Below are 26644 nucleotides of genomic sequence, written 5' to 3' on the forward strand. Positions count from 1 at the left end.
TCCACCACCACCAATGTGCAGCATCCACCTGGATGATGCGACGGCAGCCATAGTGCGCCAGAACGCTCACCACACATCAGCTATCAGTGGGGAGGAGAGCAGAGTAATGTAGCCAATTCATAGAGGGGGATTATTAGAAGGCCATGATCAGTAAGGGCCAATTGGAAATTTGGCCAGGACACCGGGGTTACACCCCTACTCTTTTCAAGAAGCGCCCTGGGATTTTTAATGACCACAGAGAGTCAGGACCTCGGTTTTACGTCTCATCCGAAAGACGGCGCCTGTTTTACAGTATAGTGTCCCCATCACTATACTGGGGCATTAGGACCCACATGGACCGCAGGGTGAGCGCCCCCCGCTGGCCCCACTAACACCTCTTCCAGCAGCAACCTTAGTTTTTCCCAGGAGGTCTCCCATCCAGGTACTGACCAGGCTCACACCTGCTTAGCTTCAGTGGGTTGCCAGTTGTGAGTTGCAGGGTGATATGACTGCTGGCTACATTGTTTGTTTCATGTCCTCCTTGTCTGTAAACTATGTCAGTTTATTTTTTCTTTTATGAAAATAAGGAAAAACACATAAAACTATCATAACACTACTACTAATAATAAGAAGAATACCTGATTACTTTTACAATTTTTACATTGCAGAGCTCTACAAAAAGCTTTATTATCTTATGCACATTTTAAATGCCAGACAGCTGCTTATGATACAAGCCCATTTTAACTGAACACCATACTTATCTCGGTTATAATCAATTTTGTTAATTGTTCTTCTTAAACTTCTATACCTTTTCAAACTAATTCAAATATTCAAATTGTATAATAAAGGTTTTTTCATAGAATTCCTTTGTATCTTATTCTTCAAACAGTCTTATTGTTCATACAGTGTTAACTAGACATTTTCTCACAAAAGCTCTAGTTGCTCTTTATTTGCAATGAATGTAAGAATCTAAAGTTTTTATTTTTATATTGTACTTTTTTTCTTCAAGGTCAGTGATCCTGTTGCTGCTGAATTCAGCTTAAACACGCAGATGTTTCTGCTGTCAAAGAAGGCTCTATGGTTGTCTGATGGCTCAATGGGCTTTGGACAAGAGAGCGATACTGCTTTCACTGAAGGTAGGGCATCACACAATTAAAAGGCTACTTTAAAATCAGTGACTTATAGTTAATAATTAGAGAACTTCACTGCTTTAGACATGTATACTGACATACTGATATTAACCTTTAGTATCCTTCACATTTTCTCTCCTTATCAAGGGTAATATTTTTGTTTTATTTACTTACGTTACTTTTGCTGTCACAAATTTATCACAAATGAATTTATCTTGGTCTATTTTACGTTTCAAAATCAAAATCAAAATGAAAAACTTCAACTGGAAGTATTAAATCAGTGTTTTTGATATTTTATTAACACTCTTGAGACACGAATACACATCTATTGGTTTGATAGGCCAAACTCATACGGGTTTTGCAAATTACAAATCATTAGCAGCTTAAGAAAAAAAACAATGAGTCAAATTGTTGATAAATTATTTGCTTATCCGCTTAATTATTGATTTTTTGTGCTGTCTTGGAATGAAAAGCGGGATATTTTGTGGTGCCTAAAGACCACACTTCTACTTCTGTGCAGTTTTAACTTCAAACATCTATTAATATGGCCTCAACATCTGTCCAAGATCCTCCTCTTCACCACCTAGTTTTGCTCTTCCCAGGGGATGTGATCTATGGTCGAGTGATGGTTGACCCTGTGCAGAATCTGGGGGACTCCTTCATCTGTAACATTGAGAAAGTCTTTCTGTGCACTGGAGCTGATGGATATGTTCCCAAATACAACCCTCCCAAATTTGAATTTGGCTGCCTGGCGGACTCCCCTTCCCTGCTGTACAGATTCAAGATCATCGTGAGTAATGGCTGCCCGATTGTTGCCAACACATAACAAGTAACTGGTTTTGATCGTCTGTCATAACGACAGTTTATTTTCAAGGCGGAAGTAGGGAAACCAAGGTCAATGTTCAGTCAAAAATTGTATTTTTTCGCTGTTACATAGTGTTTGGAAGCTGTGCATTTCATTTTACTGAAGAAATTACAAAGTACAAATTAAGGAGGAGTTGTGGGCAAACATTCACACTTTCTCAGCCTTTGAGATCATCAAAGCAATTTCAAAGCAAACCTTCTCACACTAAAAAAACTGAGTTAGCAGATGAAATAGGGAGCTCACCTGGTTATCAGTCAAACCATAGTTTTGTCCAGTTACAATTTTGTCTGTTATCAAAAAGCACACATACAGTATACAGTATGTTGCACTACAAGAATGAAGCGATGTGTTTTTTTAGGTTACTGTGAATTTACAAAGATTTATAAATAACACTGCTGTGCGATATTTGTGGTTATATTTTACTTTTAAACTGAAAAGAAAACTTATCAAAGTAAATCTGTTTTTTGCACATAAGATGACATTTTTACTGCCAGCTTACCTGAAAACTTAAAAAGATTGATAGTTAGCACTGCTGTGTTTCACCACAGTGCTACATTTGCTATTGTATTATACTTTTAAACATGAAAAAGCGACCTCGCTCACGCCTCCTGCTGGCCATTCAGTAAATCAGCGGTTGATTCACATACATAAAATAATAACACCCGAAGAAGGCTCCACAGCCAAAACGTTGTGCTTCTTTTCGTCTCTTTTCAGCATGGAATAAATCTTTACTTGTTCCTTAAAAATAATGACAATGTTAATATAAACTGATCACGTCAATTAAATTTAAAAAATGGATTTTAGCACTGCATTACATTTACACAATATCAGTTAGTAAAGGCTACTGAGTTCATAACAGCCTGTACACAGTGAGCCTGCTTTGAAATGCTTTACATACCTTTGTCTCCGCTTTTCTCCTGTTGTGCAGGACAAAGCCCAGCCAGAGACGCAAGCCAGAAATTTCGGAAATGTGGCATTTAATGCACGTCTGGCTGTGGATGACCAAGAGGCGCTTTCTCTTGTCAGACAACCGGGTTCAGATGGTTTCAGAATTGACTCCACTGCTTTGTTCCAGGTTTGTTTGTATTTTGGCTCTCATCCACCCACTGAATTTGCAGTTAGCCACTTTTGCTGAACTTTACTAGTGTCACCCTCATACCTGCATGGCAGGGAGGGTCGCTTTTTAAAAATACAAATGCAAGATTATTTATTCTTTAACAAGACTTGGTTTATTCTAGCTGCTTCTTTCCCTGTGTGAGAATGGCACTTAAGAACTGTTTAAGTACCCCCCACTTAATAACTCCATAGGTATTCAATTTTAAGAGAATACAACTACAGTGTGACAATGTGTTAACAATAAAATAAAATCTACTGGGATCTGGGCATTGTCTACCAAAGGAAGTCCACATTCCCACAAAGCAGATGTTTCAGACTATAGCTCATTAGCATTGCTGTAAATCCTGGCTAAACTGGATGATGGTCAGATTGTTCATTTTCAGTGCAGTAATCCATATAGGTATCCTTAATATACTCCTAACATGTACTTGTATATACATTTTCTTAAGTACTGTATGTACAAAAATACAAATACAGTATGTGAATCTCTGCTTGCAGGTGTCCACTGGGCGAGAGTGGTATATCCACACTATTTACACAGTACGTTCAAGAGACAATGCCAACAGGGGGATTGGCAAAAGAAGCCTTGAATATCAGTATAGCTCACTGACGCACAGCAGTAAACTTAGTACAGCAGCCAGTTCCCGCTCCAGGAGGGAAGCCAGAGAAGTGCCAGAAATAGCCGAGGAGATTGGGGTGGAAAACAGCAGGGGAACCAACATTTTACACATTGCGCTGGACCGCATCAGCAGGAAGCAGCAACCCGAGAGGGAAGTTTTCGGAAACGGCATCATTCCCCGCGAGCTCAACAGTAAAGATGACGACGACAACCTGGTAACCATCGTGGTGGGTCTGGCCGGACTGCTGCTCACCATCTGCATCGTTGTCATCATTGTCCTGGTGGTCAGGTCCAAGCAGAAGGCCAAGGAGAAGCAGGCTCCCACAGGTTCAACCAGCACAGAGCCGATGGTGTCACACGGTTGCCATAGTAGCGACAGTTCAGAGGTTTGATGAAAACACACATACAAAACACGCAGCTGCGAACTGCAGGCTACAGGAGATTTCGACTTTCACAAGTGCCTCAAATGAGTACCTTGGAACTGATTGGGAGCACCTTTGTGAAACACCAACACAGCTGACTCCAGGCCCATCCCCAGCACTCCATTTTGAAAGTCACATGAGTTCAAAAACCACAGCAGTGCTGCTTTTCGATGTTTCACCAGCAGCAAAAGAGGTCTCCCTTACTGTGGCAAATATTCTTTTTAACGAGAGGTACCTGAGGCTAATTTTGTTTTTGCCCCACCCCCTTCCAAATAGAATAATTTGGCTGTAGTTATGCAAAGGTGCTAAAGGATACCTCTTCCAATTTGGAAGAGGCCTGTTAGATTATTAGAGCAGAGATAGTGTTCGAGGAGTAATTATAACACATACTGTATGGCTCAATTAAACTGTTCAGATTGTTGTACAAGTTGTAAAAGTGGCCATTTATTGTTAGCAGTCAAATATGTGTTTTCTGTTTGTTCACCTTATTTATGTGCACAACGTTTGTTGTCATCTGACAAGAAGTGTCAGATCTTAAAAATAGGAAATTGGGTATTATGTTTGAGTAACCTGCTCACCTTTAAAAATTATGTGGTTGAAATGAACTTGTCAATGTGATTCATTTTTAATCTGGCCTTACAAAACAAACAGGAACATTGGAAAATGGCTGACCCCTGTCTTAAGATACTGGAACTCTTTATTTTACTGATGTAAAGCAGATTATTGAAATCACTGAAACACATTCTTTTCTTTATTAGTCACCAGACGTTTCTTGGAAGGTTTTGATCAGAGATAAAACATGGAAACAGAATATCAAAGTAATGTGTTTAAACCAAAATATCAATTACTATCATGCCCTTCAGCATGTCCATCTTATTTAAGATACAGTAGGTGGCAGTGTAGAACTTTGGATTCCAGACTGCAGAGTTGAGTTTAAATGCTGTGTAGGACTCTGCTGCTGAGCAAAGTTCATCACTGAGATTTTTCCAGTAAATATCCTGTTCTCCAAATGAATCTCCAGCTTATCCTTCTGAATGAGAGGTTGTTATTAACCTGGTATTGTAATACTGTGGTTGTTACTTTACACGGGGAGACAACAAGCCACTTATAGATTTTTTTTTCCTTTTTTATTAGAATGCCCAGAACCAAAATTTTATTGAAAAAAATGATTAGTTGTTTTTAGCTAAAGGATGATCAAGCACAGGTACTGTTTCTTGGAGAGAAAGAAAAAAACTTGAGTTGTATGGTTACATTCTGCATACCACAACAAATGTTCTAGGCTCTGTCTTCACTGGAATTTGATATTCCAGTTTCTCTGTAGTGTATACTGGATACCACTTGGTGGAGCAAATGTATTGTTAAATATTCTCATATCTTTCACTGTTTTGTTTTTAGGATTTCTGCATTTGTGCTGCTCATATAGTATATACTGTACTGTACATTGTTAAACCAGGAAATGGATTTCCTAAAAAACTCAGCCAGAGTAGTTATAGTGTCTACATCTTATTATAAATCATGTTATAAATGAGCCCAACTTGTGCGTGTCAACATGATAAATCCTCAGACATTTATTTCTACACTGTTTTTTGTATCACACATAGTAACCAACTGAGGAAACAGTCCTTTTAATATACTTTTAGGTTTTTTAGCATTATTATTGTTGTTTTTTTATTTTTAAATTATACACTAACAGTAATGATTTGAGGAGAATGGTGATGAATGATGTACTGGCTTTGAAAATTTAGCACTGATTTGAGAATTCCAAGTAGGGAGGGTTTTCAGTAGAAACTGAACAACATTTGTCAAGACAGCTGTGCTGCTGAATTGCAGTAACAGATCCTTTAGGTTCAGCTTAATTCATATACTTAGTGGGAGGCATACTGTACATTTATGTCCCATGGTAGACCACAGTTGTATTTTTTAGTCATGCTTTTCTAATCAGATAAGGTTACCTACTGTATACTGTCTTCTTAGGAACATGTCTAATGTTATGTGCTTAAGACAGGCAGATCTTTTGTTTTAAATACTACTGTATTTATTTTGCAGAACCCACAGACCTCTGGGTGTCTATGATGTTCATATGAATAACAGACAACTCCAAACATTAAGTTCAACATGAGCTTGTATTGGAGATTACTGTTTGTTAAGCTGTTTCCCCAGGTCTTTAAGCAGTGTGTAGTATAGCAATTGCTGAAAAGGTTATTCATATTCTGAAGAGGTTTGTAAAGCAAGTGGAAATCTGTAAAAGGGAAAACATTAACGTTTTTATCGGTGTGCTAATCAGTTTCATTTTTCACAGTGCAACAATTACTGTACAGAAAGATTAGGAATGGAGACAGCCATTACATTATTAGTTTTGTTTAGTTCATTTTTTGCCAATTGTACTGCATATCCTGAATTAATGTATTATGGCTATTTATTGTTTTGTATTAACAGATACAGATACTGTGTTTTCTATTAGCTTCTCCACAATACTAGGGTTATTGAACAACATCTGCCCACCACCATGCTTATGAATGACAGTGCTTTTCTTGAAACAAAGCATGAGGGACTACCATAGACTACCAAAGATTCTTATGAAACTCATCTTTAGAATACGTTGAACAGCTGAAAAATGCTAGGCATCCTAGTTTGCTGGTGAGGAATAATATGCAGGCCTACCCAGCCTGGTCCTCTCTGTACTTTTTGTTTTCTCAAGAAGCTTATCAGGTCAAATCAAAATCCACAGACACCTTACTTCATCACTTGCTGCCACACCCACCAGATTTACTCATGTAGAACACTTGATGAATGCATCCAGACGGCAATAAAATATTGCAGTCTGTTTTTAGCTTCTAACACCACCAGAATTTACTCCTCTTTAGCCACATCTCTAAATTACATCATAGTCTTGTTGTGAAACTTGATCAAACTATATATCAAAATCTTTCAAGTGCTAGTGGATAGATTGTACTATTGTTGTTATAAATGCCTTGTTTAAGTGTTGCGCCTTTGAGCACTGCTCAGACCTGATTTTTCTCTTGTGTTGTGTCTTTGTATTATGTACAACATTTCATTAAAAAATAGGAATTCTATGCAGCCTGTAGTGCAACACTTTTTATTCACAGTTTTGCATCCTCATAACCTTACATGTTTGCTTGCTATGTACGTTCTACATTATTTTAAACGTTGATTTGTGATCAGATGACATCAAGGATTCGGGAGGCACAATGGCGTGGCTGTTAGCAGTACTGTCTTAGCTCTTGGGTTCTCGGTTCAATTCCAGACACTTGCTGTGAGGAGTTTGCATGTTCGCTCTGTGTTGCCATGAGATTTTACCAAGTGTTCTGGTTTATTCCGACCTTCCAAAGATGTGCTGGCTAGAATAATCAGTGTATCCAAATTGTCCATGTGTATGTGCTGCATAATGGATTGGCATCCTTGCGATCTATGCTTCTGAAATAGGTTCGAGAGTACCTTGACCTTTACCACAATTAAGCAGCCTTCAGATAAAGGATGGATATATACAGTATCATCAGAAACTGTACCATTTCCTCGATACTTGTGAATCTCAGTAAGGGATTCAAGTATTTTATACAGTTCATTACAAATCATTGGTTTTATTGTCATTCATAGTAAGTCTATATATGCAGTGTATATGCTTTGGGGACTGGTCAGTGTTAAAACTCTGGTTGTGTACTGTAATTATTTGTAACATACAACTCTGAAGCACAAACCGAATATGATGTTCAAAATAAAAGATTTTTTAAGATATGTTTTCACCGTTTTAAATAATATGGGTGTAATGATTCAAGTCAATTAAAGGTTTTGTCAATACATAGGAAAATGTAGGTAATAAAATGTGGTACACTTTCTAAAATTTGACATTCCATATTGATTTTGAAAGCTGAATGAACACATTTTACTGTATACAATTGGATTATGTAATAGCGGTATCCATCTTGATTAAAATACATCTATACATGGACAAAAAATATAAATTATTCATTTTCTGTAACTATTTTGGGGGTTAATGAGCAATAGTATAATAGTAGTAAATATAATGTAGAATAAGGATTTAGTTTCAGTGGTACTATTCTAAACTGGATTAAATGATAGTATCGATTTGTGAATAAATGCTTATCATGAAATCCAATTTGTTCTAAAAAAAAGGGAAGAAGGGAACTGGCTTTACATTCTTAAAAGCTCAATTTTTGTGTATGAAATCAAAGTGTATTTTGTATGTTAATGTGCACCTGAATAACAGCCCAGTATTGCTTGTGGGTCAAGTTATACTGTAGTCACATTATAAGCCCAGTATTGACAAGGCATGCTTCCAGTGACGTTACATTCTTCCAAGACTCTCTTTTGCTCTTCTTACTTGTATCTAATTCTCCAAGAATGTGAGGTTGCTTCATCGACCCCAGTGGATGTGAAGTTCAACATAGATATTTTGAGAATATTCTGCACCCCCATAGCATCACACTGTGCTTGCAGAAGCAGACAGGATTCTTTCTGGCACACTGAAAATAGGCTTTAGGATGGTCTCAAGTTTTCATAGAGTTGAAAGAAGAGGCTTTCACAATGAAAATGAAAACAGTCACCATATCATAACCAAAGTCATGTACAGTACATAATGCCTTTGATGGTTATTATTCTTTAGAGAATTAAGGTATAAATTACTGTTCGAAACTAAGCTATTAATATATGGTTTAGTGTCTGTCCTTGTTCACCTAAATTTATCACACATAAAATAAAAAAACAGCAATTGTGAAACAAGATAACGCAATTAACAATAAAAAGGGAAATAGAGCCATTTCTAATAATATATAAAAATTATATATATATATTATATTTGAAGCAAATTTTTATGTCAAAATCCTCAGTTTTCTTAAATAAATATTTAAGAATTATAACACAAACATTCAACTATGAACCTGGGAATTACACATTGTGGCAACTGTGTTAGATGTAGGAGATTAAAAATTTCCATAGAGAAAATTCTTTTCTTAAATAGTTTAAATACTTCTAAACTAATAAATAAATAAAAACAACGAGGTGTAAATATCAGGGTATTCATAATAATGGACACTGTATTTTGAGGAAAATAAATCAAGTGTCCGTAGGTGCATGTTTACCAGAACAGGTTAGAAATAAGTGAGACAAAGTTTCTTGGAAATAGGAATAACAAAATGCAGTTCAACTTTATGCACGTCACCCAGGTTTGTGCCACGTCAGTGAGGGATGAACTTGGTTTCCTCCTGCAAGAAACCTCTTTAGGTTCCTCTGAGATCCAATCTCCCATTCCAGTGCTGGATAGGACCAGCCTTGCTTATCTTCTGAAATATTCTGATAATACTGCTGATAGATGTAATAGAAGTTAAATTAATTTACATGCTATAGATTTTTTACAAGTGGTGAAAACAAATATGCTGGCACACTTGGTATTATAATTCATTTTTCTTCTCTAAGGTCACTTACTGTAGTTCTAAAAGATGAAGAATTTATCTGGTGTTAAAATGTGTTGTATTCTAGAAAGCCTTTGATCACTTGGCCATTTTGGGGGGCGATTAGTTGAGAAACTTGTTTCTCATTTTCTGTTAACAAAAACTTTACATGAACCAAGTGGCCAATACTTTTTAACAAAACAAAAGTCAATTTCTGGGAAATCATGTGATTTCTCTTGCAAAACCCTGCTGCTTTTGCCAATTTTAAACCCTTCCTGGGGAGCCCTGAGACAACAATGATTGTGTCTTTATTTCTGTATTCACCCACATCTTTGTGAATACTTCTACATTATTTTCTAATTGATTAGTTACAATCTCAGAAGAAGTGTGATTTTTGCCCGGATGAATACGAGAAGAGGTGAACCATAAAGGAAAAATGGAGTTTTACCTAATGCTGACTCTTGCCATCCTGACAGCAGTTACTGAGCAAAGACCATTGTAAGTACTACAGAAGCTGGACCCAGAAGAAAAGTAGTTCTTTTTAGTAGAAAGTCCAACTGAATTGCAGATGTGGTTTTCTGATTTACTGTTTTTTTTTTATTTCCCTTATCTTTAGGTGTATCATTTGTTATATATATATATGAAACCATTCTAATGCGTATCTGTGTATGTTAATTTTAAAATAAGTACTGTATTTTTATGTCAGTGAATGTTCATGGCTCATTCTATTAAAAAAAACTAAGATTTTATGATCCATTAGTCCATTTAAAAAAATCAAATGTGAAAGGAATGTTTCTGCCAAGTGGCTCTTTTGAAGTGTGTATTTTATTTGTCAGAATCTGAGATTTTTTGTCTTTTTATACTGTACATATTTATTTCTATCCCACTGTTGTGTAAACTCCTTTCAATTATAGAATAAATTTAGTTGTTTTGTTGCAAATAACGTTTTGAATTGAACATGCAGTCAAAAAGACAAATTTCTAAATTAAGCATGGTCTGTGGCAATTGGAACAAACAGCAGCTTTAAACCTTGCGGAGGGATTTTAAAGTTTTGCTTGTTTTCAGTACTTACTGTAAGAGGTAAGTGTAACGTGCTCTATCTAAAATGCTCCATTTGAATATCTAATCCTTCATGCTTTCTGATCTGCTGCTAACATTACTTTGACATTTGAAACTGAAATGTCACTGTACTCTGGTTTTGCAACGGTGGGCTATTCTGAATATTTCTTGAACTGGCACTCAAGGGAACATTGATACTGACTATTAATGAACATCCCAATCCTCAATAAGGAGTTTTCACTTATGCTAACCTCTATCAGGTTATGGCTGAACTCTTACTGTATAATTTGATCTTGTCTATGTGTGTTTCACTCAGGATTCTGATTACTGCTCCAAACATTGTTCATCTGGGTGTCGAGGAGACTGTGACAGTCCAACTTCATGGAGCCACTCGAAGTGCTGATGTTGAACTTTACTATGAAGATCAACAGGCTTATAGAACACAGACAATATTGTCTAACATAGTTTTTGTTACACTCAATGAAGAAAATAATTACCAGACAGTGGTAAAACTGAAGGTAAGGTGGCCATTACATTCACCATGCACAATGTCCTTGTCTTTTGTTCAGGAGACAATTAATTCACATCTGCTGTGTTACATTTAGTATTACTTTTTAAGTACTGAATTATTTAGTCTGTAGCCTTATTCTTTGAAGTAAACCTGTCCTTGAAAATAAATGATCAATATCATTGCTTCCCAAACCAGTCTAAGGTCCTGGTCCGGGACATAGTGCCCAAATAACATTTTGACCTGGAAGTAGTTGTGAATTTCAAAATCAACAAGCATGTTCTACATTTGATGGTGTGGTTTACATTCTAATTTCCAAACGAACAATAACAAATAGCTGTATAGGCAGCAGGTTACCAAATGGGCCATATTTGAAGCAGCAAGATTTACACAAACTCATAGAGTTTGAGTACCCAAATTCCAAATGTTTTTCATTGCATGTTTTTAAACATATTCATTATCCGCATTAATGAATATGTTATATAGTTTGTAAGTGTTTATAAATACAATCAATTTCAAACAGTCCTGCGTGTGTTGAGACTTTCGATTTTGAACTATTTTGTTTCCATTTAAGGTGGAGCCTACAAACTATCGTATCGCAAGAAGCAAACCTGGAGGTCAAAGGCCATATGTGACACTGGTGGCAAAGAGCCCAGAAATTTTTCAATCACCAAAAAAACTACATATCACTCTGTCAACCAAAAAGGGCTATATTTTTATTCAGACTGATAAACCAATCTATACTCCAAGTGAAATAGGTAATTTTTTTATTAGAAGCTATTCAGTGATAGTATACCAATTCTATACCAGTCATAGTTTAATTTATTAATCAATAAATAACTAGCAATCCAGTTAACACTGTACTTTGTTTTTCTTAATTTCAGTAAATTACCGAATTTTCACATTGGACAACTACATGGTGCCGTCAGATGAATCTGTCAAAATAAATATATTTGTAAGTGTGTGTCTGGCAGCTCTGTTTTGAAGGCCTGAGGTAAAGATGTACAGTATACTGGGTCATATGAACACTTCATGATCCTTATTAGGTGACTGGTGCTCCAAAATTATTTGCTTTTTCCAAGACTTCTGAGCTCATTATTAGTGAAATTAACATGTATTTAAAACAAATGAGGAGCAGTAAGATTTCTCTCTCAGTGACTTCATAGGTTTTAGGAAGAACCTTTATTTCCTTGTAATCTTTTTGCAAAGATTGTAAGGGAAAAATCTAGGGAAGAAACTGCTTATAATAAATTGCAACATACAGTACTGTACATACATGAACTAGTGTTACAGCATTACAAAATTACATTACATTAATATACATAATTACATTATTTTGGTTAATAATTATAAGGGGAAAGTCATTAAACAGCCATGTAGCCAGGACTGCAACACTTGCATGACACTGTCATTCTACAGTACATTGTCAGTGAAAAGGTCAAACTGGAAAACAGTAGGTAATTTCCAGAATGGTTGTTTTCACAATTTCTGAACATGATTTAAAAGATTAAATACTGTATACAAATTTTATTATATGGATTTAAAAAACTTACAGAGTTCATACAGTTAAGAAATATATGACTCAGTCACTTTTTTTTTGCAGAACTCTAAAGGATTGATGGTGTATAATGCTGTTAAGAAAACCAACCAAATTCTTAAGCAACACATAACAATTCCAGATGTTGAACCGTAAGTTGTGTCTGATTTAGTTAGTAGCTAATGTTTTGTGTATTAGAAATATTCTGCATTGGCTTTAAAGTTGTTTATACTCTACTGTGCACCTCACTAGGAATATATAAAAAGCAGGGGATATGTTTGAATAGGTTATAAATAAAAAAACAGGGTTTGTTAATTTAGTTCACATTAATAATATTAATCATATTATTTATTTGATATAATAAGATTCACTACAAAGTGATGTGCTTTTTTGTTGCCCTTATTCATAGTCAGAAGGTCTATATTCACAAAATAATGCAGCATTAGAGTTTTTTTTAAACATTATAAGCATCCACATGGGCAACAAAATTAATTAACAATTATTTTTTCATTAACATCTATAAAACAAACATGTTGCCAGTTATTGCATCTCGGCCTTAATAAAATATTATATTTATTTGTTTTAGAAAAGGTTGATAACACTGAATTAGTGTTAAAGATTAATGAGTGTATACCTACATCTAAATAACAGATGCTAGATTTTAATCTGCATACAGTTTGTGGTTTAAGTTTGAGTTTGAGTTTGAAAGGGAAAAAGGACGTTTTAATATGGCCACAAGGGACCGTTAAGTAGACCAACTAACAAAAGGCTGGGACTGCAGGTTGAGTTCTACAATCCAGACATCGCTAGATCAAGCCAGAGTCAATCCCAAACTCACTGTGGCAGGGCTGGGATTAGTCAACCAGGGTACACTGAGCTGATTTACGAGACAACTGAGGGCTGGAGTAATGTCTATGAGAGATGTACTTCCCCTGCTGTAGATGCCAACACTTGACTACTCAGCTAGTATGAAAGTCTGTGCCAGAGAGCCAAGTCTTAAACATAGTTTGCAGTTCCAAATTAGCTGGATATATAAAAAATATTGGCAATAAGAAATCTTTTAAGAAAAGAAAGAGCCCTGTGTTCAGGCTAACCTTAAATAAAAATTGACATTATATCGTCCACAGTAAGATTGCTTTCTAAGACTTTGTAAGTATTCCAATTTCCTTTCCTTTCATGTGCTTTTATGTGACTCTTTCATTTTGCTTGTGTGTTTTGTACTTCTGTGCGAGAAGCCAAAGACACATTTCCACAGCAGTGGACAATAAAGTATCTTAAATTTGGTTTTAGGGTCAAACTTCAACTTTTACATACAGTACCTGCCTTTTGCAAGTCTAAGCCCAGTGCATGATGGGAGCTTTCTGTTTCCCGTGAGCTTCTCGTTTCTTTCAGGTTGTCATGTAAATAGCCTTAGTCTCAAATGATTATTACAAAAAAATGTGAAGACAAATTAGCTCAAATACATTTTAATGATTATCATGTCTCTTCTAGGGCTGGCACCTGGAAGATTGTTGCTTCATTCACAGACTTTCCAATGTCCAATTCCTCAGCAGAATTTGAAGTTAAGGAATATGGTTAGTCATTATCAGCTTTAAAGAAATAGTGTTTTTTTATTGATGTACTTCTCTTGACTTGAACTGCAATATCATAAAGTATTTTTTAATTTTATTTGAATGTTACAGCAGCTTTCTATCATTTTAAGCAAAATGTACCAGCTTGAGTTAGCTCAGCATTATAATTTATAATATAATTTATCTCAATACATTGCTGTCTTTAGAAGTCCATCAGTCCATCATTGCCAAAAAAAAAGAATTAACAACAAAATATTAAACACATTAAAAGCTGAATATTATTTTCCTACAGAAATGGAGCTGTTGTAAGTTGAAATTTGTTTATAACCTATTAGGAGCTCAACATTCAGCAAAATAGATCAGCAACACTGTGAAATTTGGTAACAAAACTATAAATAGCAACCCTAAAGAACTGTTCTTTTTGCTCAGGGAGCCACCTACTGGACAGACTATGATTACAGTCTTGACAGGAGTCATTCCAAGGCATAAACTTATTTTACATTTAATAACAGTCTCCTAAATATGGCTGCACTGTTTGATTTAATTATCCATGAATGGTTGACTGGTTTGATTATCCAAGTCAAAGGTCTTGATCAGTCTTAATCCTGAACAATGGGAAACCAAGAAGTCCTTTTAACAATAAAAAATGTTGGGGGATTCCAGTGCTTGCTACTGTATTTGCTTATACAGTATACACTTGGAGGTAAATTAGAGACATTTGTTTTCTTTTTATCCTTTAATCAAAAATAAAAAAGACAATAACCGTTATATTTGATAGGTATAGTGTGAGCTACAGTAGGTGATAAAATGGTAATGAAAGAAATCAATATTAATTTTTCCACTGTTTTTACTGACCCCAGTATTTTGTACGAGGCTCTTTTTATAGGTATCACATACAGTATATCTTTATTCTAGCCTGTTGGCTTTTGTAGAGATGCTTGCATTTTATGACTGTTCTTTTTGTTTGCTTATTAGTCCTTCCATCATTTGAAGTAAAGATAGAGTTGTCTAAGCCCTATATTATAATGAAGGAGGTGTCCTTTCCTTTTAACATCTCTGCAAGGTAAGAGGGGGAGGGATTTTAATTTTGGTTTTACGTTTGGAGTATACATGTCAGTGATTATAATAATCATTTTATTGTAACATTATTTGTGTTATTGCTTTTCAGATATACTTACGGGAAAGGCGTCAATGGCATAGCCTATGTAAGATTTGGTGTTATTGATGAACAAGGAAACAGGGTATTCCTCCCAGGCACTGAAATACAGACCTCAGTAAGTAAGCATTGTGCTTAATAAGGCACATTTATTTCATCCTTCAGCTCAACACAAATGGTTCTGTTTTATATTAAAATAAGCAACTACAATGACTAACCATTGACTTACCATACTATGAAACAGACTCTTGCAATATGAAAGACCTGGTACAGGTTTTGACATTTACAGTACTCAGCTTAAGCTGAGATGGTGAATAACTCACACAATTCTATTCTGTTTGGTTGTGCTAATTGTGTTATGACTGGATTCTGTACTTCACAATAACACACCAAATTGTCGTTTTTTATTTTGCCACTCAAAACCTAAAACATACATTGAATATTTAAAAAAACAGAAAGAATGGCTCTCAAATCTTCAGGTTCTTTTTTTCCCCTAAAGCAGGACATATGTTTTACTGAATACTTTCATTAATATTTGACATGCTTTATGTTTCAATTTAGATCAAGGATGGTCAAGGATATGTCTCTCTGCTCACTACATCTCTGAATGAAACTGCCAGAAACCGAAACATAACATACCTAGAAGGCTGTCGCCTTTATATTGCAGTGACTACTTTTGAAAGTGCTAGTAAGTCATTTTGCCAAATGACGATTCTTTGCATTTGCACTGTGACAAATTATAATTTAAAGCACGGATACAGTAACTGATGTGATGCAGAACACACAGAAATAAAAATTTCCATTCGTCCTTTATTCTTTCCTTACATGCATTGCTTATGTATATTCCTGTACTGCAGTAGTCTATTTATGTCTACATGGTATATTATTTTTACAGAATGACCTACAGTATTTACAATCTAAAATGTTAACCAAACCACTTATGTTTTCAGTTTGTACCTACATTTTTTTCGATGCAAAGTAATGTTTTTTTCTAGATGGTGTGACTCTGGTCTTGATTTTCTGGACTTTCTTTTCAAAGAAAGAAATATGACCCAAGTGTAGGGTAATCTCTGATGGTCAGTACTTAAGTGTACTGAATGTACATTTGATGGGATTAATTATTAAATATTTATAAGAACTCTGCTATTTCATTTTTCTATTCTTAGACTATAATTGTACACTAGTATTTAAAGAATTTTAATAGTAATTTTAAATAGTAATTTTAATAATTTTTATTATGAAATTATTATACTGTAAATTGTGCTTTTTGCAGGTGGAGAGTTGGAAGAAACTGAAAGCAGCATTGTGAAGATTGTAACTACACCTTATTCAGTTGACCTGTCAAAAACCAAGCTGTATTTTGTGCCTGGGGGGGCCTTTTCTGTCTTGGTATGTCATACTGTAGCTGCATTCAAGATATCTTAACCTGCATCTGAAGCCAGGTCATTTCCCTCGTAGATGTAAACATAGGCATACAGTATCTTTCAAATTATTTTCAGTAGAACATCATAATTGCCACTTGCTAAACTGAATAAGCAGTTAAAGAGGAGGTACAATTGCCAGATCCGAATAGAAGAAATAATGTTTGTTTCAGTTAATGCATTATTTTGGAAGCAAACTGCCCAGACCATAATTTTGATGTTCTGTAGACCAAAAAACAATAGTAGTGCATCTGAAACTGAGAACAGGTGCCACTTCTTTACTAAGAGAGTTATGGAAGGATTAAAAAAGCTGCTCAATCATGCTGTTGAAGCAGATACCCTTCTTTCAAGAAATGTCTGGATAAGCCGTAGTTAGTTACAACTGTAACTACCAAATTGGCTAGATGGGATGAATGGCTATGGGATGGGATGAATGGTGTTCTTCAACCTTAGTGGGCTACATTATGTCTAGCAGTTATTCGCGTTATGTCTCAGAGTCATCTTTGGTCTTTTTTTTAGTTCAGGCATCCAGTACAAGTGCCTGTCCTTGTCACATCACTGCTGTTTCTTTTAAGCTTGATCTAAAACTATGTTTACTTATTACAGCATGAAGGAGCAGTGCATACTAAACTCTATCCATTTATTTCAGAGATACTTTCCATGAACCTTTTAGGGACATAAATTAGTTCATGGTATTACAGCATACAAAATAATCCAGAATGATCACAACATTTCTTTTAATATGAACAAATATAATAATTGAAAATCTTAAGTGATGTCTTAATTGACACAGCACAATGTATGTGTAACATTAATGATAGATCCTTTCTTTTACAGGCTACTACAACATATCCGGATGGCACTCCAGTCCCAAACTTGAAAATGAAGGCTGTTGTTCATCTGTCAGGTGGCAATGAGAGAGAAATGATTTTGGATAAAAGTGGAAACAAAGATGGTGAAGTTGTGTTTACCTTCCAGGTGCCTGAAAAGGCAACATCTCTTGATGTAAAGGTAAAAACATACTGTAGGTTTCAATAAACTGAGTATGAGGGGATATCTATGAGCAGTGTAAAGGCATTCTCTGTTTAACCTGCAATAACAGCTTATCGGCCTGTGAGTATGTAGTGTTGTCTTACTTTACATCTTTAGTTTAGAATATTTCAATCTACCCTGGCTTGCATGACCAATCAGCGGCCTAGTGTCTGATGAGTATTTTGTGAAAGATGTCTGCATTTGTGAAATAATGTGAAATAAAACTGATAATTCAAATTAAAGAACCACAATAAATCCTTTGTGACTAAATGTATTTTAAGAAATTAAACTAAAAAATCATCTTTTCCAGTCTCTATTCAAAAAGCATTGTTTTTTGTCAGTTGAAATACTTTCAAAACCACTAAATATTTTTGTTAACATGTTGCATAAAATACTACATTTTAATAACTTTATTTGTCATTTTGGAAACTGTTGGTTTACTAAATGTACTCTCTTCACTTTCTTAATGCAAGGTTATTGCTGAAGGGGAATCTGGTGACATCAGTAATGGACATATTACAGCTGCTGCTTTCCAGTCTCAATCAAAGAGTTACCTGAGCATTGAGGTGCAACACATCCTCCTGGGTCCTAATGAGGATATGACAGTGACTTTCAGAGACATAAAGCCCCCTGGCACTGCAAACCCTACTTACATCTACTATCTGGTTAGTAATTGGCTTGGATTGCAGTACTGGTGATCTTTTCCTGCTTTTCTGTCCCTGCTTGATATGGTATTACTGAAGATGCTCACTGTGAATGGTACCATTTAATGCAAGAGCATACATCAACATTTAAAACATGAGAATGATTTACCCATATTCATGCTTTTGAGGTTTTACCAGTGGTTACATTTGTAATTTTCCCGAGAGGTTGAATATTAATGAACACACAAGAAAGAAGAGAGGAATGGTGACATAGTGGTTAATGCTTCTACTTCACAGTTCTTGGGTCCTGGGGAAGCAGTTCTAGACTGGGACAACTTACTGTACATGTGGCGAGTTTGCATGTTTCTCCTCCATTCTTGTGGGAATTAACCATGTCTGTTGGTTTCTTCCTGTCTTTCAAAGGCATGTAATCTGCAATGATTGATGCCTCTAAAGTATTGATATGTTCAACTCCTGGGCTGTTATCTGCATTGAGTTTGAATGTTCTTCCTGTGTTCGCGTGGGTTTCCTTCAGGTTCTCCAGTTTCCACTGACACTGTCCACTGTCAGACATGCTGATAGGTTAATTGGCTTCAGAAAATTGGCCCTGGTGTGTTGCGTCTTTGTGTGCCCTGAGATGATCGGGTATCCTGTCTCGATGTATCCTGCATTCCACTCTGTTGGATACAAGATAAGATGCAGCTCTCCCACATCTCTGTATTGGACAAAAGTGGTTAGAAAATGGATGGATAGATTATAGCTTTAAATGTTGACGAGTCGGCTGTCTTGTTTGCAGATGGTGAGCAAAGGCATGGTGATTCAAGCAAGTAGAGTACGACGGACGAGCCTCACAAGGATCAGTCTGCCCTTCAGCTATGACATGGTTCCTGCTTTCCGCTTGATCGCCTATTACTTCACAGAACATCAGGGAGAGGCAGAAATGATTGCTGACTCTGTCTGGGTTGATGTCAAAGATGTGTGCAAAGGAAAGGTTAGCAATTTCTCCTTTTATTACAGCTGTGAGGATCAAAGATGCCCCCAATGCTGAGAATTCCCTATTGCACCTCTCCTATTTTTAGAATGGCTCCATTTATTTACAGATTTCAGCATTTCACATCTCCCCACCAGATCTCCCTTCATTTGGACACACTTTCTCATCTGTTCTGTGCTCACTTTCACCAGTTCTGTCCTTTGCTCTATTATGTCTTGTGTCTTCTGCTACGTTCTCCTCTTTCTCACACCAGTAGAAGGCTCAGTAGCGGAAGCTTTTACTTCTGTCCTTGTGGCCAATGCACATTGACACAGATCCCCACTGGAATTTTTGCCTTTGTCCTTTGTCAAGATCTTGCGTATACAGTGCTTTCTGGACCACTTTTCACAGGGACTAAAATTCCTGATGTAGTGGGAAATGTAAAAAGAAAAAGGCAACCCCAAAGCTTTCTTACAAGCTTTCATACACTTATGTGAATATTGACAGTTACCCCTTACTTCTTATTCTTTATGTTTTCCATCCTTCCCCTTTCCACCATTATCACCCTTGAGATAATTGGATAAAGTTCCCAAGGCTTTATGCCTTCACTCCTCAGCCAAGCCAAAAAATGCCTCTAAGTCTTTTTCAGAATTGTGATGTTACACTATCGGAATATAATAAATTTTGTAATATATTACAATACCATCATTATACCGTACATTGTATTATGTAGGGGGACGTTTTCTGTGTCTTCTGACATTTACATTTAAATATATTGTTATGAGAGGCAGGGAATGAGAATGGAAACTAATAATATTTATTGCTTTTCTAATACATCATTATATGTGGTTCTGATAAAATCCTCATCATCAAATGATAAGATTTACCAAACAGATTTTGGGCATCATGCTTATTTGTTTGAAAATCCAATGTGTCTGCAAATTGATTGCATGCTCTTAGAAATAACTCAGATTAGGGAAGACAGAATGAGACTGGCTTTTTTAATGTAATTTATGTTTTCAGATACAAGTCACTACATCCAGGGAGAACTACAAACCTAGAGAAGTGCTGGACATTACAATCAAAACAGACCAAGCAGAAAAGGTGGCATTATCTGCTGTGGACACTGCAGTTTACATTCTCAACAAGCTGAACAAACTCACACCTACCAAGGTAAAATTGCTAAATATTAAAAAAGTGTATACCTTTTGATTAATCTGTGAGTATGACTGTACAGTATGTAGCTTTCTTGTTAAAAGTACGGCATTATATATCTACACTAGGAAAGGACAAGCTTAGAACTTTAAGAAGTACAGTACATACTGTATGACAATCTGAAGGATTAGATTTACAGTTCTCATTTGCACGGCAAGAGACATAAACTGATTCGCACATTCTAAAAGTTGTGAATTAATAATGTGGGGATAATGCATTTTATTGCTTTCTGCACACCTAAATTATGATTTCTTGTCTTATAAATTCCATTTTTGTAGAATATTAATAAGAATTACATCTGAAAGGAGGTAATTCAGCCAAATATGAATAAAAATAACAATTAGCTCTTCAGCACTGTTATCCTGATAAGGTAATGTGTCTCCTTGGTTCTTTCAGGTGTTCAGCTATATGAACTCCTATGATCTTGGTTGTTCAGTTGGAGGGGGTGAAGACACTATAAACGTTTTCCGTGATGCTGGTCTGACATTCTTAACTAATTTTAAAATGGCAGCTAAAATAAGAATTGGTGAGAATCATGTTATAAAATATAACATGCCTTTCCTGAGCAATGTATCATTATCATTATGTCTGGACACCCATTTCCAGGTAGTTGAAGACTGCTGGTCATGAAAAGATTACCATTAAGTGCTGTATGGTACAGTATGATTATATTACTTTGGACTTAAAAAAGAAGAGTCTTTGCCTTTTTTTCTTTGCAGACCATTTCAAGTGCAGATGGAAATCAGTATTTGAACTGTTTTTCCAAAATATAAGAACAAATAAAATGTGGGTACAAGCAAATAATTTCTTTCTCCTTTCGATCAGTTTAGTCAATTTTAATGTCTCTCCAACTTGTGAAAGATAATTTCACCACTAATTCAGTACCTTTTTTCTAAATATTTTTAGAAGGAATAGAAATGAGCAGGAGGCCACAATTCTGTGTCCAACTCTATGTGAAACTACACCCTGCCTTCCACATCCCTAAGCTTCCTAGGTCTATTAAGAACAATCTAAAATAATGCAACATAATTCTGTTTGTTTTTATTCCACTCTAGATCACATGTGTAAGAATGGGAAGGTGCGGCCTAAACGAGCATACAATTACAACAGAGAATTTTCCGCCATAGGTATGTTTACTCTTGAAACACATTATGCATTATCATAACAATATGTACAAATTACAATAATAAACAGTGGTGCATACTTCTTAGATATATTCCACACAATCAGGAGTTACAATACATTTACAATATGTTATGTTACAATATATTTTCTGTATGTTATGTGCATCAACAATTTACTCAAAGACTCCACCATTGTTTTCTTATTTTGCAACAACTTTGTTGTCTTAATTTAGTTTAGTTTGGGTGAGAAAAAATCAAGCTGGTCATTTACTGTAGCAGTCTACAATTAATTCTGATCAGAATGTTGATCACAGCAGCTCAAGGTACTCAACTATTTCTGAGCAGTCAAGTGTTAGAATAGCCAACCCATCACGTTCACCAACCAAGTCCGACTCACTTAGTTGTTTCTCAGTAGATCCAGTTAAAAGGCAACTTTTTTTGTGTTCTAAAACACAGAGCTACTGTATATGGATTAAATGGTGATGTTAAAATATGAGTCTAAAGAAGAAAAACACTGAAGAGTGCAAAACAAAGCTAATTGTTGATTATGTTTGCATTTAAGAACTATTTTTTTAGATTACTGTAAGTCCCCTTGAATAAAGATATACAGTTTGATTATTCTTATCACCATAATAATAATGTTTTTGTTTGCTGAGCTCTTAATCAGCCATCACTTCCTGCCTGTGTTGTCAACAGTGAACCAATACAGTGATGCTGCACTAAAGAAATGCTGCAATGATGGAGCGAAGTTGAGCCTAATGAAACACTCCTGTGAAAAAAGAGTCACAAAGACAAGGCACAAGTCATCTGGGTGCCAGAGAGTTTTTCTTGATTGCTGCAAGAAGGCCAATGACCTAAGGGAATATATCAAGAAAACTGGGAGGGGAAAAATGGGACTAGCAAGAAGTAAGATCAATATTATCATCCCTAGAGATTTTTTTTTATCTTTGTTGTTACTTGGTCAGTTTTGAAATGGAAAATAGAGTTATGGACTAGGATCAAAGCTTTTCAGCCTCTTATTTCTTGTTTCACTTTCAACTGGTAGCCTAATCTCTGGATATTACTTTCCCTTTTGCCAGTTGAAGGCAGTGAAGAGGAAAATGTAATTGATGAAACGTCTGTTCATCTTCGGAGTTACTTCCCTCAAACTTGGCTTTGGGACATACTTGACGTACCAAAATCTGGACTTCTCCAGTAAGTCAAAGCTCTGGATATCAGTAGGTTGTTGTTATCCTTGTGTATACAATTGCAAATGACACTGAATTACCTTAAAGATAATCACAGGCCTACTGTAAAATGAAATCCAAAATATTTATTTCAAAATCACTTGCAGCTGAATTTTAAACCTGGTAATATGATGTAGAATAGTCAAACTAATTTAATTCGGATGGGAACACAGTCACAGTATATGATATATTATTTCCATGGCCAGACTCTTTATTATTATGTCTAAAAAATACATTAATCAACCTGAGATGTTTGTTCAGGCAGTACCTTTTAAAAATTAGCAGAAAGAAATGTTTCTGGTTTCTTTCAGCCACCAAGTCAACTTGCCAGATTCAATAACAAGCTGGGAACTTCAGACAATAGGAATCTCTAAAAGAAAAGGCAAGGCACACATTCCCTTCTGTTAACATTTGGGTTCTTATGAATGTTAGAATTAAGATTATAACAATTATAATTATACAGCACAGACTCAGCATATTGTAAAGTGAAACCAGTCAAAATGTACAAAAGTCTTTGGTATTCTAATTTCTTTTCACAGAATGCCCTCATATATGTTATTTTTTAATACTGTTTGCATCACACTCCAGAACGAATCATTTTGTATCTTATTTCTTAAATACAAAGTATGTGAATATTTATCATGAAAATAAAGCACATGATTTGGGAACTGGTACTAAAACGTCTTCAATTTGTTTAAGAATTTAAAGTCTTCTTTGAATATTCAATAGGAGCAATGTAATATACTGCAAGTATTTTGTTTTTTTCCACATTGTAGGGTTCTGTGTAGCTGAACCTACACAATTCACAGTCTTCCAGGACTTTTTTGTATCTCTAAAATTGCCTTACTCGGTTAAGAGAAATGAGCAACTGGAGGTCAAAGCTGTAGTATATAACTACCAGCCTGAATCACGAGAGGTAACAGTCTTCTAATTACCATCTTCCATCAACAATAAAGATTGAACAAAACTGGCAGAGTTAGATTGGAGATTTATACTGACATTTTTATTTCACCAGTTGATCAATCTGTTTCATGGCAGTTATAACAGGGGCCACCCACTTTCATCTGAATATAAAAATCCCAAACTACTGTAATGTACAGTATAATAGGTTTATTCCGTGCTGAAAAGATAAGGAAGGAAACACAACATTTCGGCTGTGGAGCCTTTTACAGGTGTAAGAAAGACAGGGCAGTAAGCAAAGGTAATGTAGCAGGAGAACAAAAGGTGGGAGAGAGGAGGAGCGGGAGGCGGGAGCAGGGGACAGACAGAGTGGCCAATCAGGTATTGTGAAGTCAGAATAGGTGAAGAGAGGTGTGAAATGCAAAATTTAGCCTGTGTTATAGCTTAAGCACAGGTACTGAATCCACTGTACCTCTGTTTTCGTTTTCTGTCGGGATGGACAGACTTAATCGCCAGTTGCGCATACCTGGGTACACAAGTGTTGCATTATTGTCTCGTGTGAAATGATAATGGTTGCCAGAGCTCCATTAACATTCATTCTCCCACCCAGGTCACAGTTACAATGAAAACTGTGAAGGAGATTTGCAGTGCAGGGAATGTGGATGGGAAGCAGGTGATCACTGTTCCCGGAAATTCAGCTGTGCCTGTGTATTTTGCTGTGGTTCCCCTGGAAGTTCTGGAGATTCCCATTCACGTGGTGGCGTACTCCTCCAGCAATGTTTCAGATGCGATAAAAAAGACACTCAAAGTCTTGGTGTGTATCATTCATTTTCAAGGGATCTAAAGTTTGTGTAACCTTTGACATCTTTCAAATGTTTTTTGTGTAAGTGAAAGCGTTGAAGGCTTTTGCACATTTTTAAAATATTTTTGTTTCCTACAATTGTACCTGATTAAGTATTACCTTAAAATCTGACACCTTTGATGTATAAAAAATATTTGCAGTTACAATTGCATACAGCTTGTGAAAACAAAACAAAATGCAAATTTATTGTAATTAGTTCAGGTCTGGGATTAGCTGGGATGAAAATACAAATGCAAGGAGTGAATCATGTTCTCCCATATTTCATAAGCAATATTGTTGAATGTGAGGCTACTAACTTTCTTTTGACATACAGGGCGAAGGTGTGCTCTTATCAGAACAAGCAGAATACAACATCAATGCTACAGGTGATTTGCTTATACAGTAGATGTCATACAGTATGCAATGACCTTAAGCCTTTCGAAAGCTCACTGTATTCAGTATAACTATTGAGAAAGCTGAAGTCTGTTTATAAGTACATATCTGAAAAATATTGACCAGTAATATACAATACTAGAAAGATAAAAATAAATTTTGGAATGCATACATTTCTCATTAAAGCTATTTGTATTACTACCACACATTCTAAAGTAAATGTCTCCGAATTGTTTGATTGCACATTGATTACATAAACACATTGATTATACAATGTTGAGCACAAATACTGAGCACTAATTATCTTTGCAGATGGCAAAAAATTGGAAATTGACATTCCAAGCCTTGACAATTCTATTCCTGGGATAGAGTCAGAAGCATTTGTTAGCATTAAAGGTAGGAGGATCTTACACGCGTTTGTTAATGAGATAGAAGGAAAAAAGCTGTGTAAATGTGTTCAATGTGAATTTTTCTTTTTCTTCCAGACACAGACATGCTTGTGTGATCAGGTGGCACTTTCAGGGCTGGCTGCATTTAACACCTGTGTTTAACATAATAACATATTTTGAATTTGTCTATGAAAAAGGTCATTATAAGCAACATTGTGAATCCTTTGTTAAATAGATCTACTGTACAAGAGACTCCAAACACCCCATCTTCTCTCTTAATTGACATTTATATATTTTTTATTCCTCTATTTTCCTCTTACAGTAAAGGTACAATTTTTTGGTCAAAACCACACGGCAGCAAAATTATTTTGTCTCTTTCCACGCAGTCCCTCTAATTTGATTTGTTCCGATATGTGTTTATAAGGCGGTGTTATGGGAGAATCTGTGGAAAACTGCCTCAACTTGGAAGGAGTTGATAAGCTCATTCAGCTTCCAAAAGGCTGTGCGGAGCAAACCATGGTGACAATGTCTCCAGCAATACACGCCATGAGGTATCTCGATGCCACCGAGCAGTGGATATACCTGAAAGCCGAGCGCAAAGACGAAGCCATTGAAATGATTCAGAATGGTAAGACTTTCATTTTGCTTCCCGGGGGGTTATTCACACAGAACCAAGCACACATGTAAAAGCCACAAGCAAATGTTAAATAATACATTTATATTTAAGCCCATTGCACAAATAACTGTGTGCATTCTGACCAGTTTTGACATGCTGCTTCTTTTCAAATTAATTCCATTGTGTAAATATGATCCATTATTTGAAGAATATTACTGTACATTTCCTTGTTTTTCTTGTTTTCAGAAGAATTTTAATAAATATTTGATTAATTGATCATTTTAAACTTTTTTTTTCTGGGATTAAGGGTGGGATATATATGCAAATTCTTGTGCCCTAATAAAACAATAAACATATTGCTTATTAAGAATATTAAAAAGACTATTATATTTCACAGACTTGAATGGGGATCTGGGTGTATTTAAAGTATCTTGGACATATTGCCTTAAAATGTATCAAAATACAGATGACTGTACATTCAGTAG

At 35.7% G+C, this 26644-nt stretch overlaps 2 protein-coding genes across 2 annotated transcripts in view; both read left to right on the forward strand.

Annotated features, from left to right (window-relative positions):
• The window catches only part of LOC148658383 (FRAS1-related extracellular matrix protein 2-like), a 100253-nt gene extending 92369 nt beyond the window's left edge, over positions 1–7884 (forward strand). The window contains exons 21-24 of the mRNA XM_088639494.1: positions 989–1115; positions 1712–1899; positions 2903–3049; positions 3589–7884. Coding sequence (XP_088495620.1) covers positions 989–1115; positions 1712–1899; positions 2903–3049; positions 3589–4101 — 975 coding nt within the window. The 3' untranslated portion in view covers positions 4102–7884. The remainder of the gene's footprint in view (positions 1–988; positions 1116–1711; positions 1900–2902; positions 3050–3588) is intronic.
• Positions 7885–9811: 1927 nt separating this feature from the next.
• Positions 9812–26644, forward strand: part of c4 (complement component 4) — a 30131-nt gene continuing 13298 nt past the window's right edge. The window contains exons 1-24 of the mRNA XM_088639495.1: positions 9812–10055; positions 10933–11134; positions 11699–11882; positions 12009–12079; positions 12728–12813; positions 14153–14235; positions 15208–15295; positions 15401–15506; positions 15950–16076; positions 16662–16777; positions 17647–17820; positions 18315–18506; positions 19282–19476; positions 20479–20628; positions 21067–21196; positions 21726–21797; positions 22491–22700; positions 22874–22988; positions 23332–23402; positions 23797–23936; positions 24531–24734; positions 25096–25147; positions 25467–25550; positions 25968–26171. Coding sequence (XP_088495621.1) covers positions 9994–10055; positions 10933–11134; positions 11699–11882; positions 12009–12079; positions 12728–12813; positions 14153–14235; positions 15208–15295; positions 15401–15506; positions 15950–16076; positions 16662–16777; positions 17647–17820; positions 18315–18506; positions 19282–19476; positions 20479–20628; positions 21067–21196; positions 21726–21797; positions 22491–22700; positions 22874–22988; positions 23332–23402; positions 23797–23936; positions 24531–24734; positions 25096–25147; positions 25467–25550; positions 25968–26171 — 3118 coding nt within the window. The 5' untranslated portion in view covers positions 9812–9993. The remainder of the gene's footprint in view (positions 10056–10932; positions 11135–11698; positions 11883–12008; positions 12080–12727; positions 12814–14152; positions 14236–15207; positions 15296–15400; positions 15507–15949; positions 16077–16661; positions 16778–17646; positions 17821–18314; positions 18507–19281; positions 19477–20478; positions 20629–21066; positions 21197–21725; positions 21798–22490; positions 22701–22873; positions 22989–23331; positions 23403–23796; positions 23937–24530; positions 24735–25095; positions 25148–25466; positions 25551–25967; positions 26172–26644) is intronic.

This window comes from Lepisosteus platostomus, chromosome 7 (genome assembly GCF_059453375.1).
Source record: "Lepisosteus platostomus isolate fLepPlt1 chromosome 7, fLepPlt1.hap1, whole genome shotgun sequence".
Lineage (NCBI taxonomy): Eukaryota > Metazoa > Chordata > Actinopteri > Semionotiformes > Lepisosteidae > Lepisosteus > Lepisosteus platostomus.